The following is a 14,026-nucleotide window of genomic DNA, read 5'->3' as shown; positions in this document are numbered from 1 at the left end:
CTTTACTATGTCAATGTGAGTAACCAGATCTGCAATCTGATTATCCATTGAGTTCAACATCTGACTCAATATTCTTGCATCCACCGTATCCCATGTCGTGTCTCCTTCAGGCTTTGGCTTTGTGAGATGATCTTGTTGATCACGCCCCGTCAAGGCCAATCGAACTACCTTTTTCCATTGCTGAAAATTAGAAATCCCTTCAAGTTTCCTTTCGGTAATGCAATGAGAAGAGGAGGACAGTTCAGTCACAGTAGTCTTTGCATCATCCATGCTTAAACAAATTGAATCTTCACGGAGAAGTCACGGACAGAGTGAAACTGATGGACAGCAAACACTGCTGAAATTACAAACAGTTCCGAAACTGTAGGACAGCAAGGTGATATGATCTTCAATCAATCACAACCAACAAACACCAGCCAGCAACAAACATTCACCACCAATAACTCGATCCAAATCCAAAAAAAAAAACACACCACCTGAATCGATCTCAAACTTGGCACATACCAAAAACCGAGACCTCGTTCTTTTGTATAGTCATGAACTAGTCTCAAATAAAACCACAAAACTGCAGCAAAGGGTGCTGCATCCCCTTTAAGATAAGATCACGAGAAGTCCCAAAACCTTAAGTCTTCAAAGCCGCAAGCTTATTCAAATCAAAACACAGGAACAGAGAAAGGATTAAGGATGAATGATCGACCCCTACAGTCCTAGCTCTGATACCATGTAAATATAGGTGAAGAAGAAGAGAGGAGAAGGAAGGAAAGAAGCTGCAGTCGTTAGTTTGACTGCACCCAAAACAATATATTAAATAGGGTAAAACAAAATAAACCAAGGACAAAAATACCCCTCATTAGAGGAATCGTGAATAGGGGCTGACACTAGCTCCCTATTCATGACTCCTCCCCCTTACTCCTAACATTTTTCAATTTTTTTTTTTCCCTTTTGCTTCCCTTGGCTATCTTATATTAGCATGGGGGGTAAGGATGTAATTTCCCTTGTTAAGTTAAAAGTGAATCAAGATAGGGAAGAGAGAGTATTCTCTTATAACCTTTGATTTACAACTGTCATACTGTACTTATACTTTCATGAGAACCCCCAGTATCAGAAAAGTCAAAAGCTTTCTCTTGTCATATAATTGTGAATTCCAAAGATTAAACAAGTCATCAAAATTAGACAGGAAAAATCAGATGGAAACAGATTCTTCGTTGAAGCCAAATATTTGATGGTAGGAAACGACCAAGTGTGACTTAGTTTGTTAGAAGTGCCACAACTAATGGTAATATTCCTAATAAACAACAATCAAATTAGATGACCTTCTGCTGTTCCATACTTATGTTTTAAAAAATAAAGAATGAATAAAGATGTAAATATTAAATAGAATATTCAACATCCAATTAAAAGAAGTGTGTATCATTCTAGACAAGATTCCCTTTTGTTGTTTTAATAATTTCAGAAAAGTCCTGGCATAAAGAGATTTATATTCATTATCAAACCTTGGAAGGTCCAGCAGCATGAAGAATGTTACAAGCTTCCAACCCATCTCTTTCAGAAGTAATCCTGTACATATACAACGATAATCTTGAGCAGACGCAAGAACAAAATTTGGTAAGGCAATAGATGGAATAACTGAGAACCAACATTTTCCTATGGATTAAAATACAATGTGAACTCCACAAAGAACTGTCTGATACAATGGCAAACGAATATTTTGTGCAAGATGGAACAACTTTACGAGTGGCAAATGGCACCAACACTAAAGAGAAGGTTAAAATCTTTGATAGTGGAGGAAATATTTAGCTACTGGAAGTTATTGAAATTCTGGGGAAATTTCATGAAAATGTCTCTAAATGGTTGGAAATTTGTTAAGATAAGGGAAAGCTTCTCGCTTTGGGGTTCATCAAAAGTATAAAAACATCTATGCATGTCAAATTAACAGATGAATAAATCAACGCATTGCATGCAAGCAATCATAGTATACTTCCCAAACAATTAAACATTGAATCTAGATCATGATGTTCTGATACAAAAGTTTCATATCAGGCTTTAGAAACATAATGTTGCTGGATACTGTCTACCACTATGGATATAGATGTGTCCATAAAATGTATACATAATCCAAACTAATTTATATACTCATCATATTAAATCTTAGTTATGTTCAAACTTAAGTTTTATTATATAAATTAACCAGATATTCCAAGACAATATATTATTTGACGTAGAAAATAACACCAACATAAAAAAATATATATACGGACTAAAACATTACATAGACCAATAAATAGGATCATTAAACATCTCCACTATTATTGGTAGCAAAATATCTGAAGGATAAATAACAGCCACAATCACTGTGCTATAAAATCCTTATAACTGATGTATGCTTTTAATAGTATCATTTAACATTAGCTATTAGTGGAAAGGAATTCCTCGAACAAAGTGTATGAAAATGGGATAAAACACAGAACAATCATTGCTTGTGCATGGGGAAAATATAATATCAATACTTGTAAATAGTACCTGAATCCTGTCAGTAATTCTGCTTCAAATTGGTTAGGAGTCAACATTGAAGCCACAGGAACAACCTAAACACAAAATGTTACAAGTCACAGAACCACAAAATTAATTTCAACAATGATAACTGAATTCTTATGAACTTTGCAACAAGCTGTGTTGGTGTACTATTGGAGAATCATTCATGTCTAGAACTCACTGCCTGAAACAACCCTTGCAGTGCACTGCCATCCTCAAAATCCTCATATGGCATTTCAGAAAAATCTCAGAAAAAAAAAGGGATACAACTATCTGTAATCTTTTATCATTGGGAAAAGGTATCCAACACAGTCAAGGTGTCAAATATCGGTATCAGGCAGTATTTTGGAAAGCTGGTTCTAAGAGAAGTATCGCCGTATCGGAGAGACGCTAGATACACTTTAATACACATGGATTTGTTTATGATACATACAAATCTAGTGTTTTTAATCATTGTACACTATAACTAAGCAATAAATAATAATAGCCAACTAATATCAGGCAAGGATTTAAGTATCGCTATTGGGGTATTGGGAATCATATCGGAGGGTGGTTTTAAGAGACATATTCTACCGTATCGTAGTTTATCGGAGAGATGCAAGATACACTAAAGACACGCATGGAAAATGGTCAAGAAATGCATGGGTGTGCATCTTATACATATAAAATATAGTTTTGAAACATAAAACTCCTTATTATGCAATATGTAAATATGTATCAGCTTGATGCAAGGATTTGAGTCGTACTTACATAATCTACTGATGCATAACCCCCCCCCCCCAAAAAAAAAAGGAAGAAATCTGCAACTTTACCACTTTTTTGCCCAAATCTATTTTGATCCATGATTTGAGCATTGTACATCCCCAAAATTCATTGAAATGGTGAAGATTAGGGTCACTTTGTATGTTAGATGGTTTCCTCCAACTCATATTGAAGAGAAAAACAAATTTTCAAGGCCTTCAGCTGCTCTCATATTTGCATCTCACTCACGGTTTCTGTTTTGCAGGTTTAAAGGAGGCGTATCAAGTGTATCTTACCGGTACCGGACCGTATCAGACTTGTGTCGGTAAAAAATTCAAAGCACAGACTGATACACTCTATACATAGTTTTGTACATAAAAAGGAAAACATTATTGAGAAGAGCCAAAAAAAAACCCCTTCCAATGTCAAATTTAATACCCATTGGTTGGTACCAGCCAGACACTACCAGTAACACTGAAGAGCCCTAAGACTTTGGATGCACAGCTGAATATTGATCATCCAATCCATATGACTCTGGAGTATATCTCCATACTGAATCTCTGCACATACACATAGGCAAGGTCATGATTACTGACCATAATCATAACCAAGGTTCCTGAATATATGGCAGTTAGAGGTATGGCCAGACTTTTTTTTTTTGGGGTGGGGGTTGGGGGTGGGGAGGTCTAGCCTATTAATAAAGTCGGGAATAGGAGTTTTTTTTTCCTGCTGGGGGTTGGAGTAGAAAGGAAGGCTTTCTCCCCAATTCATACCTTTGCTTTCTCTTTTCTGTAATCTTTTTTTTCTCCTATATAACCTCCATTAAAATGTTATGGTTGAAGAGGGATCCATATAGTCAAACCCCAAATTTGAGAAGAATTTCAAATGATTGACAGTGCCAATTTCAGCTCATAGATACACCGTGGATAATTAGGTATCCCACCCATAATTGTCCACGGTGCACCTATAAGTTTTTCATTGCCACCCAATTCAATTATGAATTAAATAAGGTCTTATAAATTCCTTATAAAAATAGAGAAGTGTCAAGAGTAAAATATGAAACCAGGGAAGATAATTCCTAATGCAAATAGAGCATCTACACAGAATAATATTAGTTAGCAAATCAGAAACAACTTTAACAGCATATATGGCCTTCAACAGAATTGGCAGAACATGATTTAGAGTAGGCAACACCAAATATTTGGAATGAAGCTTAGTATATTCTCATAATTAATATTACAAAGCTGAAAGAATTTGAGATAAGGAAACAACAAGAATTTTTACCCATGGAAAAAGAAAATAAGACATTCTTCACTCTTAAATTGAAATTCACATGTTATGACTTAACTCATCAAGAAAGGGGGGAAAAAGCAGCAATAGAAACAGAAAAAATGCAAAGGTAAAAAGACAATGGAGAAATGAAAACACTTACTCTCTCTCGATAAACAGATACAAGCTCTTCAGGGACATAAAGCTTTCCTTCATCACCCATAACTGGATCACAAACTAGAAATGAAAACCCCCTTTTAGTTACAAGATTATAACCTTTGCACTTACATCATCAACTGATTTTTCTCTGAAAAACTGTTCAGATGTTAGTTAGAACTACCACTAACCAAAATGACAAAGCAGATAAAAATGTAGTTGTGAACTTCATGACTTTCTACAGTATTGATACAGAGAAAAACATGTCACAGGCCAATTTTGTTTTTTTCCTGCTTGTGCAACACACTTGAAATACTTTCTGGAGTAGGTGTTTGTGTCATTAACTGGGATTTACTTATTAGATGTGTGGATAGCTAAGTATAAACAGGACTAAATAAATAAAAAGATTATAATAGCCATATTACTAACTTCTATGATCCACTCAGATTAAAATTAAGCGCTCGCACTGTCGGTTTAGCTGTATTGATAGGAGTCATGGTAGTTAGTTTCACTTTGGAAGATTCTGTAATGGAGGCGGGAACTCTCTTGTAGAGCTTTTTATTCATATATTGGCATGCGTGGAAGTGCACCTACTCTCTTCTCTTTTACTTTGTTTTCGATGGAAGTTGAAGACGGTCTTCTTCCTATTTCTTTTTTTTTCCCAAACTGGGGATCATTTTGCTGATCGATAGAACAAAACTGTATTACAAAAATAATACTAAAGAACACAAACTACAAAGCAGAAGTAGACTAGGAGCCCACATCCACACCAAAATGTGACCATACTAGCCACAGCGCATGGAAAAATTATTCAGAATGAAAGTAGATCATAGCTTTTCACCTTATTAGTTATTACACCACCTTAACTGAACTGCTAAATGATAAACTTTACAAAATCCTAGTACTGTAGGAGTCCTAAAACTTGGTCATTGTTGGAGTCCATTCCTCATCCAGGCCCCAAAATTAATAAGAAATTTCTCTACTCAGTGTCTGTAGAAAGAACATAACTTGAGGGGCCTAGATTGCCCAGTACAAACTCATTATCACTTTTAAGGTAGGGACATACTCCAATTTTTCTCAATGGAAGGACAATTGTGAGGCGAATGTTTAAATCTACTTACCATACATAAGTTTGGGATTGACTGAACGCAGTTTATGAACAACTTGCAATACAGTTTCTAGAAAAGAAACTGAACCAATATAACCTGCAAATATGCCAAATCAGAATCAAAACAAGAAACGAAAAGTAAAGCTTCAAATCAAAATTATAATAGCTACAGAAATTAGACGACAAAGCCCAGATTCACAAGCCAGATTCAGAAACCTCACACTTCAAGTCTTCAACAAAGAACTTAAATACCTACCTTTCCACCTGTGCTTCTGAATGCACAAGAAACTAGAAAATCCAGGGAAATGATTTATCAATAAAATTTGAGAGAAATAGATGATGTGGAAAGCTGCCTCTGGAATGTTGTGTATGAATAACAAAAGTTTTTGAGTTCTATGACTAAAATAAAAAAAGCAATAGTAAATTTAAGAAAAATACCTTCCGCTTAATATGTATATGTATTATGTATTACCATTAGGGGCTGAAAAGTCCTACCAATATAGCAATTGTCATAATTACAACTATTAAGGAAAATCTTGAGTGTATTGAAATGTGCTGTAACATGGGTATAAGGGTAGAATTGTCCTAGAGCCAGTACTGTACTTGTACCTATTCTATTCTAATATAAATAATGCCTAGGCCTCTGTCAATTGACAAGCTATCATTCCCCAAATCACAACATGGTATCAAAGCAAGGATCCACCTTGAGATCCAAACCCTAATCCCAAAACTGCGCAACTCCTAGCATCGGCATCCCCCTCCTCTTCTCCTCTTCCTCTCGCCTTCTTTTTCTTTTGCTTCTCCCTTCCTCTCGATCTCCTCTCTTTCTCGATTTTCTCTTCCATCAAACCGATAGAGAGAGAGATCCATCCCTTGGTGGTAGAGTTGCTTCCCACCGAGGGTCCTGCCCTTTATTCATCCCTCCTACCTTTCTTAGATATGGTTTGAGGGATCCTATATTTGATCGTTTGTTATTCGTGGAGAAGATTTGATGCTGCAGTACTTTTTTCAGGCCATCCGAGTTTGTTCAGGTTGCTACCCTTACTGTAGCATGTGTTAGAAGTTCTTTTCTTTCAAATCTTCTCTTTTAAAGTTTTGATTGACTTGAGATCAGCAGCCATGTCTGACAACACGACCGCATCCATTGGAACTGATGGAATGGATCTTAGTGGCTTTCCTTCATTCCCTGTTAGCTCTATCAAGTTGGATGGGAGTAATTACTTGATGTGGTCTGGATCCTGCTTCTTGTCTATTGAATCCCATGGTTTTTCCGGGATTTAACAGGTGAATCTAAGAAGCCTATTAATGCTGGTCCTTCTTTGAAAATGGCATTCCTTATCAATTCAATGCAACCTAATATTGCACAGCTTAACCGTTATTAGATACCGCTGCAAAGATTTGGAAGGCTGCCAAGGACAAATATTCTCAAGTTGGGAATGACGCCTTAGGTTTATGAACTAAGGAAGAAAATACATGAAACCAAACAGAAGGAGATGTCATTATCTCAATACTACTCTGAGTTACATGGTATATGGCAGGAGTTGGATTTCTATGAAGACTTTCAAGCCACTTGTTCTGCAGATGCTACTAGTTTCAAGAGGCGCGAAGACAAACTTCGTGTTTATGATCTCTAAGCACGTCTCAATGTGAGGTACGACCAGATACGTGCTCATGTTCTAAACCGTGATCCTTTTCCTTCTCTAGAACAATCAGGGATACTACTCTGAGTTACGTGGTACATGGCAGGAGTTGGATTTCTATGAAGACTTTCAAGCCACTTGTTTTGCAGATGCTACTAGTTTCAAGAGGCGCGAAGACAAACTTCGTGTTTATGATTTCTTAGCACGTCTCAATGCGAGGTGCGATCAGATACGTGCTCATGTTCTCAGCCGTGATCCTTTTCCTTCTCTAGAACAATCAGGGATACTACTCTGAATTAAGTGGTATATGGCAGGAGTTGGATTTGTATGAAGACTTTCAAACCACTTGTTCTGCAGATGCTACTAGTTTCAAGAGGTGCAAAGACAAACTTCGTGTTTATGATTTCTTAGCACATCTCAATGTGAGGTACGATCAGATACGTGCTCATGTTCTCAGTCGTGATCCTTTTCCTTCTCTGGAACAATCATATGCTATAGATCAGTTAGAAGATAGTCATCATACTGCCATGCTTCAACCCATATACCAGGAGCAATCAGCTCTATATTTAGGCTCTGGATCACAGTCTCGAGATGGTTTCACATGTTCTAGCGATCGTTCTTCCACTGACAAGGAAGCTGTGAAGTGTGATTATTGTGGTAAAGAGTGTCATACCAACTCCATGGTTGTCCCACTAATTCTTCCTGTAGCCGTGGTAGGGGGTGATCCAACCAGTCCCATGCACGCCATACTGAGACATCTGATGTTGCCCCAATGGGTGCTTCTTTATCTCAGGACGAGTTGCAACTTCTCATGCGTCTGATGACAACTAAGTTAGAGCTCTTTTCCTCATCTTCACCATTCGCTGCCTCTGCTACTATTGTGCCAGTCCCATCGACCCCAATTTTGCTCACTCAGGTATTTCTTTCAGTGGTCACTGCGCCTCAGTTGTATCCATCCCTTAGATAATGGACTCGGGGGCCACTGACCATATGACTGGGTCTTCCAATTAATTTTCTTCCTACTCTTTGGGTTCAGATAAAGACAGAGTTAGGGTTGTTGATGGTACTCTCTCCACTATCTCTAGAATGTGCTCCATCCAGTGCTCTTCTTTGTTATCCTTATCTTCTGTGTTACATGTTCCCAATTACTCTATTAATCTTCTATTAGTAGTCTTACACATGATTTGAATTGTAGGGTCACTTTTTTTCCTTCTCACTGTATCTTTCAGGACTTGGCGACGGGGAAAACGATTGGCAATGGTGAACTGCATGGTGGCTTATACTTGATTGACAATGGTATTACTTCCACTTCTATCATTAGCACACAAGCTCATCAATCTGATTCATCCTCCTCTGGTCTGTCCGAGTTGCACCTTTGGCATAGGCATCTTGGTCATCCTCCTTTTAGTACTTTAGTTAAAGTTTCTCCTAGTTTAGTTCAACTCTGTAATCAAAATAGTTTCTTTTGTGATGCTTGTGTTTTTGCCTCGCAAACATGTCTACTCCTTTTCATTTAATACATTCTAATGTGTGAGGCCCTACCCATTGTGTTTCTATTTCTGGTTATCGTTGGTTTGTTACTTATATTGACTGCCACACTCGCACTACTTGGGTCTATTGATTACACCATAAAAATGAAGCTTTTCACTATATTCAATTGTTTCACCACATGGTTCAGTCCAATTTGATGCAAAGATTAAAATCCTTCACAATGATAATGGCAAGAAATTTATGGAAGGTCCCTTCCAATCATACCTTGCTGATCAAGGCATCCTTCATCAAACCAGTTGTGTTGATACCCCTGCTCAGAATGGTGTTGTCGAACGCAAAAAATGGGCACTTGTTAGAAGTGGCAAGGTCCCTTATGTTTGCTATGAATGTACCTGCCCGTTTTTGTAGTGAGGCTATTCTCATTACTACCTACTTTATTAATAGGATGCCTACTGGCGTTTTACATTTTCACTGTCCCCTTGATGTGCTTTTAGGCTCCTCATCCTTCATTGGAACCTTTAGCTGTGTTTGCTTTGCCCGTAATCATCACCTTCATGGGAAACTTGATCCCCGAAGTCTCAAGTATATTTTCCTTGGCTATTCCGCTACGCAGAAAGGTTAGAAGTGTTACCATCCTCCTCCTCATCGTGTTTTGGTATCCATTGATGTTGTTTTTCATGAGTCTGAAGCCTATTATTCTTTATCGGCACCTCTTCAGGGGGAAGTGTTCTTTATGAGAAAGATGTGTCGTTTGTTGCTCCTCTTGATATTCTTCAGGCTGAAGATACTACTACTATTGAAGAAGATAATGTCGTCGAGAAGGAGAATCTTTCTGTTCAGGGGCAGACTAGACCTCTACAGGTGTATGTTTGTACATCTATTTGTTGTCCTCAAAGGAAGCAAGTAGATACCACCACCATTGTGTCACGCCAACCCGTCAACCTCTGACCCAGGTTTTACTCCACCTTCTAGTAATCTCTTTTCTCCTAATGATAGTGATTCTTCTATTGACTTACCTATTGTTGTTCGAAAGGGAATTAGATCTTGCACTCAACACCCTATCTCTAATGTTGTTTCATATAAATCTCTTTCGCCTTCCTACTATGCTATTGTATCTTTCTTGTCTTCCGTTTCCCTTGTTTAGAATTAGCAAGAGGCACTAGCAAATTCTCGTTGGAAAAATGCTATGCTTGAAGAGATGAGGGCACTTGGAGTTTGTTTCTCTTCCTCAAACAAAGAAGCCTATGGGGTGCAAGTGGGTATTTATAGTTAAATAGAAAGTGGATGGAACAGTGGACAGATACAAAGCCAGGCTGATTGCCAAAGGCTTTACCCAGACCTATGGGATAGATTACCAGGAGACTTTTGCTCCGGTTGCGAAGATGAATACTATCAGAGTTATCCTCTCCTATGCAGTCAACTTTGGATGGGAACTGCAACAATTGGATGCGAAAAATGCATTCCTCCTTGGTGAGCTTGAGGAAGAAGTCTATATGGAGATTCCTCCTAGTTTTTCTTCCAAGGAAACACAAAGAAAAGTTTGCAAATTGAAGCGGGCATTATATGGACTGAAGCAGTCTCCCAGGGCTTGGTTTAGTTATTTCCACAAGGCTATGATTTTAGTTGGATATAGGCAAAGCAACGCTGATCATACTTTGTTCATCAAAAAATCAAGTGATTACGTTACTATTCTTAGTGTAAATGTTGATCATATTGTTGTCACTGGAAGTGATCCCACTGAAATATCTCTTCTCAAGGCCTATTTGGGAAAGGAATTTGAGATTAAAGATCTGGAAAAGCTTTGGTATTTCCTTGGTACTAAGGTTGCTCACTCCACTCGTGATATCTTCTTGTCTCAAAGGAAGTATACCCTTGATCTCTTATCAGCTCTTGAGGCTAATGCGCATCTCAATAGTAAGGCCAAACCAAGCTCGGCCCTGATTGACCCTGAATATCTTGGCCCATTGAGTTGTGGTTCTAACAAAGCCCAGCCCACTTAACAAAGCTCAGGCTATAAAAAAAAGGGCATTTTTCACAGAGGGGTTGTTTCAAGATTTGAACCCATGACCACTTGGTCACAATAAAGCAACCTTGACTGTTGCACCAAGGCCCACCTTCTTTATATTTTATAAATATGTATATCTATATAATACAAGGTCTGGCTGGCCTTGCCAAGGTCGAGGCCTCAACCCAGACCCAGCCCGGCCCCCTGTCAAAGCCATGCAAATATCAAACCCAACCCGACCCTTGCTTATCCCCAAGTCCGACCCAACCCTGTTCGAGCTCAAGGCAGGTTTGGGCGGGCTCAGGCTGGCAGGGTTTTTTCTGACACCCCTATTAGTTGGGAGATTAATCTATCTTTCACATACTCGGACAAACATTGCTTATGCTTTAAGTTTGGTCAGCCAATATATGCATTATCCTTATTCTACATATTCAGAAGTTGGGTTTTGGACCTTCGTTAACTAAAGTAAGCTCCAGGGTAAGGTGTGCTTTTTTCTTCCCATGATCACATTCGTGTAAAGATTTTATTGATGATGATTGGGCTGGTTCTCCTGATGACCGACGGTCTACATTCAATTACTGTACCTTTGTTGGTGGTAACCTTGCTACCTGGCGTACCAAGAAACAATTTTTGGTAGCTCAATCTAGCGCTGAAGTAGAGTTTTGTGCTACGGCCCATGGTATTTTGTGAGTTACTATGGCTTCAGAGTCTTCTCCAGGATCTCGGTGTTGCAATTGACGTCCCTATGATGTTATATTGTGATAGAAAATCAGCCATCAGCATTGCTCATAACCCTTTTCAGCATGATAGAATGAAGCATGTACAGATTGATTGTCATTTCATCAAAGAAAAGTTGGAGTAGGGTGTTATTTATGTTACTTTTGTTACGTCTGGTGATCAGTTAGCTGATGTTTTTACTAAGGGTCTTAGTAATAGGGTTTTTCATCCAATTGTACGCAAGTTGGGCATGTTTGATATCTATGCACCAACCTGAGGGGGAGTGTTGTAATATGGGTATAAGGGTAGAATTGTCCTAGGAACAGTACTATACTTGTACCTATTCTATTCTATTATAAATAAAACATAGGCCTCTGTCAATTGACAAGCCATCATTCCCCGAATCACAACAAAATAAAACATACACTTATGGTCACACTTGATTCACATCATGCCCAAAGTGTCAATATTCAGGTCTCTCATAGACTTCTGAAAATTAGAGAACATTTCGACAAAGACTTAGGACAAGGGACTGCATTGTGCCTAACATTATAACATTTGGTTCACTAAAGCAAGGTAGTTTAGGAGTGGTTTGCTAGGTCAAATTGCATTTGGAGAATACGATGTTATGCTAGTCCTTTTCATCACTAAGGACTGAAGGCTGGTCTGCCATAGGAATGCTGCCAAACAGGCCCTGAGCACCCACCATGACCCCAGTAACATACTAAATCTCTAGAATGCATAAAATATGAGTTAAAAGAACAACCAACATGCTTGTTATTGGTGTACCTCATGTTCACAAAATCACAAGTTATTGATTCCAAGTTACTACAAGACCAGTGGATAATTTCAATTTTCACATCAAATTGATTGTTTTAAAAGAAGCACAGAAATAGATGGAAGAACAAACAGTCTCATTGTGTTCTTGCCATCCTAAACTGCTAGCACAAGGGCTTCACATTCTGTAATTACTGAATGCAAAAGATATGGTTGTCATCATTCATCAACGATGACATGCATTTTGGAGAATAAGAAGCCTTCTACTTCTCATTCTATTTCATCCTTCCAATTCAAATATAGCAGCAAACATGACCAACAACAAACAATGCCCCAAAGCCAAAAATTACCTGTCAATAAATGAGTGTAGTACAGAAAATTATTAGCTTCGAGGCCTTCAATTAGATCCCACAGTTGTTGCCCATTCAACACTTGCCCTTTAAACGTTGGGCATCCTACAAATATCCCTTTGTTTAATTAGACCATGACCTGCAATACATCCAAGCAAGGATTTCATGCAGCCATGAACTTATATAGATCGACAGATAAGCTTGCACCGTATATTAGGCCTCTCATGTTTTAGGCTGTTGGAACTAAGTGATATAAAGTTGCTTGCCTGTGTGGCTAGAGAACTGCACTGAGTTGATTGGATCCACGTCGTAGCCCAGTAGTTGTAGAGGAAACACAGCTGATTTGTTGCCAACATACCCCTAAGAGGAACAACCCAATCATTATACCATCCATATAAATAAGAGCTGCGTACCCTATATTTTTTCCTACACTCACCGCCTCACAAGGTATATTTCTAGCAAATAAGTCCACACTACTCACACCGCCACCCCCCAAAAAAAAACATAGCTTTATCGATAAAAATAGCCAAATTCATTAAGACCATGTGGGTTGGAAAGTTGATGAACAAGATGAAATATTCATAAATGATCCAAATAAGAAAAGATGCATGAAAGTTTTCGATATACTAATGCTCCAATTGTTGCGAGAAGTAAATACTCTAAACAAACTACTGATAAAAAGAGAATAATAGTAAATAGGGACGATGAATACCTGAACTGTATGAGACTGAATGCTGAGAACTCGACCTGTTTCGGAAGGCAGAGCTAAAGAAAGGATCGGCAGCGCCATTGACGATAGCTTCGAGCTCCACGACCTACGAAAGCGAATTGATTTTAAGAACATTAACCTTTGAATTTCAAAAGTGAGGAGAAATATACAGAGGAACCCAAGAAAAGGGAATTCAAATTCCCCGGGAGGAGGAGGGTGGGTATACCTGAAGATCTTCACTTCTCGGAGTCGTCCCGGCTTGGGACTGGCTCGGAGCAGAGGATTTATGAAATTCATAGTAAACTGTAAACAATCGCTCCAATCGGTAATATAGAGGTTCAAATCATTAAGAGGTCTCTGACATTTCCCGTTCCAATACCTTTTTTTTGTTAATTGAAATTCCAATACCTTTTTTCCTCTATCGTCCACCTGTCCTAAGTAACTTTACTCTTTCTTATTCTAATCGAATTGGTAGGTGGACCGACTTTCTCCTTGGGTGCTCTTTGTGATATTTCTTTCCACTCTCAATTT

The 14,026-nt window shown here is 38.4% G+C and overlaps 1 protein-coding gene across 2 annotated transcripts in view; it reads right to left on the bottom strand.

The window, feature by feature from the left end:
* Positions 1-13,753, bottom strand: part of LOC122651442 (pyridoxal kinase-like) — a 64,818-nt gene extending 51,065 nt beyond the window's left edge. The window contains exons 1-8 of one of the 2 annotated variants that reach the window (XM_043844825.1): positions 13,722-13,753; positions 13,499-13,601; positions 13,053-13,146; positions 12,787-12,891; positions 5,820-5,903; positions 4,706-4,779; positions 2,521-2,585; positions 1,494-1,557 (exon numbers count right to left, since the gene is read on the bottom strand). In XM_043844825.1, coding sequence (XP_043700760.1) covers positions 1,494-1,557; positions 2,521-2,585; positions 4,706-4,779; positions 5,820-5,903; positions 12,787-12,891; positions 13,053-13,146; positions 13,499-13,576 — 564 coding nt within the window. In that variant the 5' untranslated portion in view covers positions 13,577-13,601; positions 13,722-13,753. Of the gene's footprint in view, positions 1-1,493; positions 1,558-2,520; positions 2,586-4,705; positions 4,780-5,819; positions 5,904-12,786; positions 12,892-12,993; positions 13,147-13,498; positions 13,602-13,721 lie in introns of those variants that run through there. The other variant, XM_043844827.1, reaches the window with a different exon arrangement.
* Positions 13,754-14,026: the final 273 nt, after the last annotated feature.

Source organism: Telopea speciosissima, chromosome 2 (assembly GCF_018873765.1).
Source record: "Telopea speciosissima isolate NSW1024214 ecotype Mountain lineage chromosome 2, Tspe_v1, whole genome shotgun sequence".
Taxonomy (NCBI): Eukaryota; Viridiplantae; Streptophyta; class Magnoliopsida; order Proteales; family Proteaceae; genus Telopea; species Telopea speciosissima.
The sequence above is the reverse complement of the archived record's forward strand: the minus strand, read 5'-3'. Positions and strand labels throughout refer to the sequence as shown.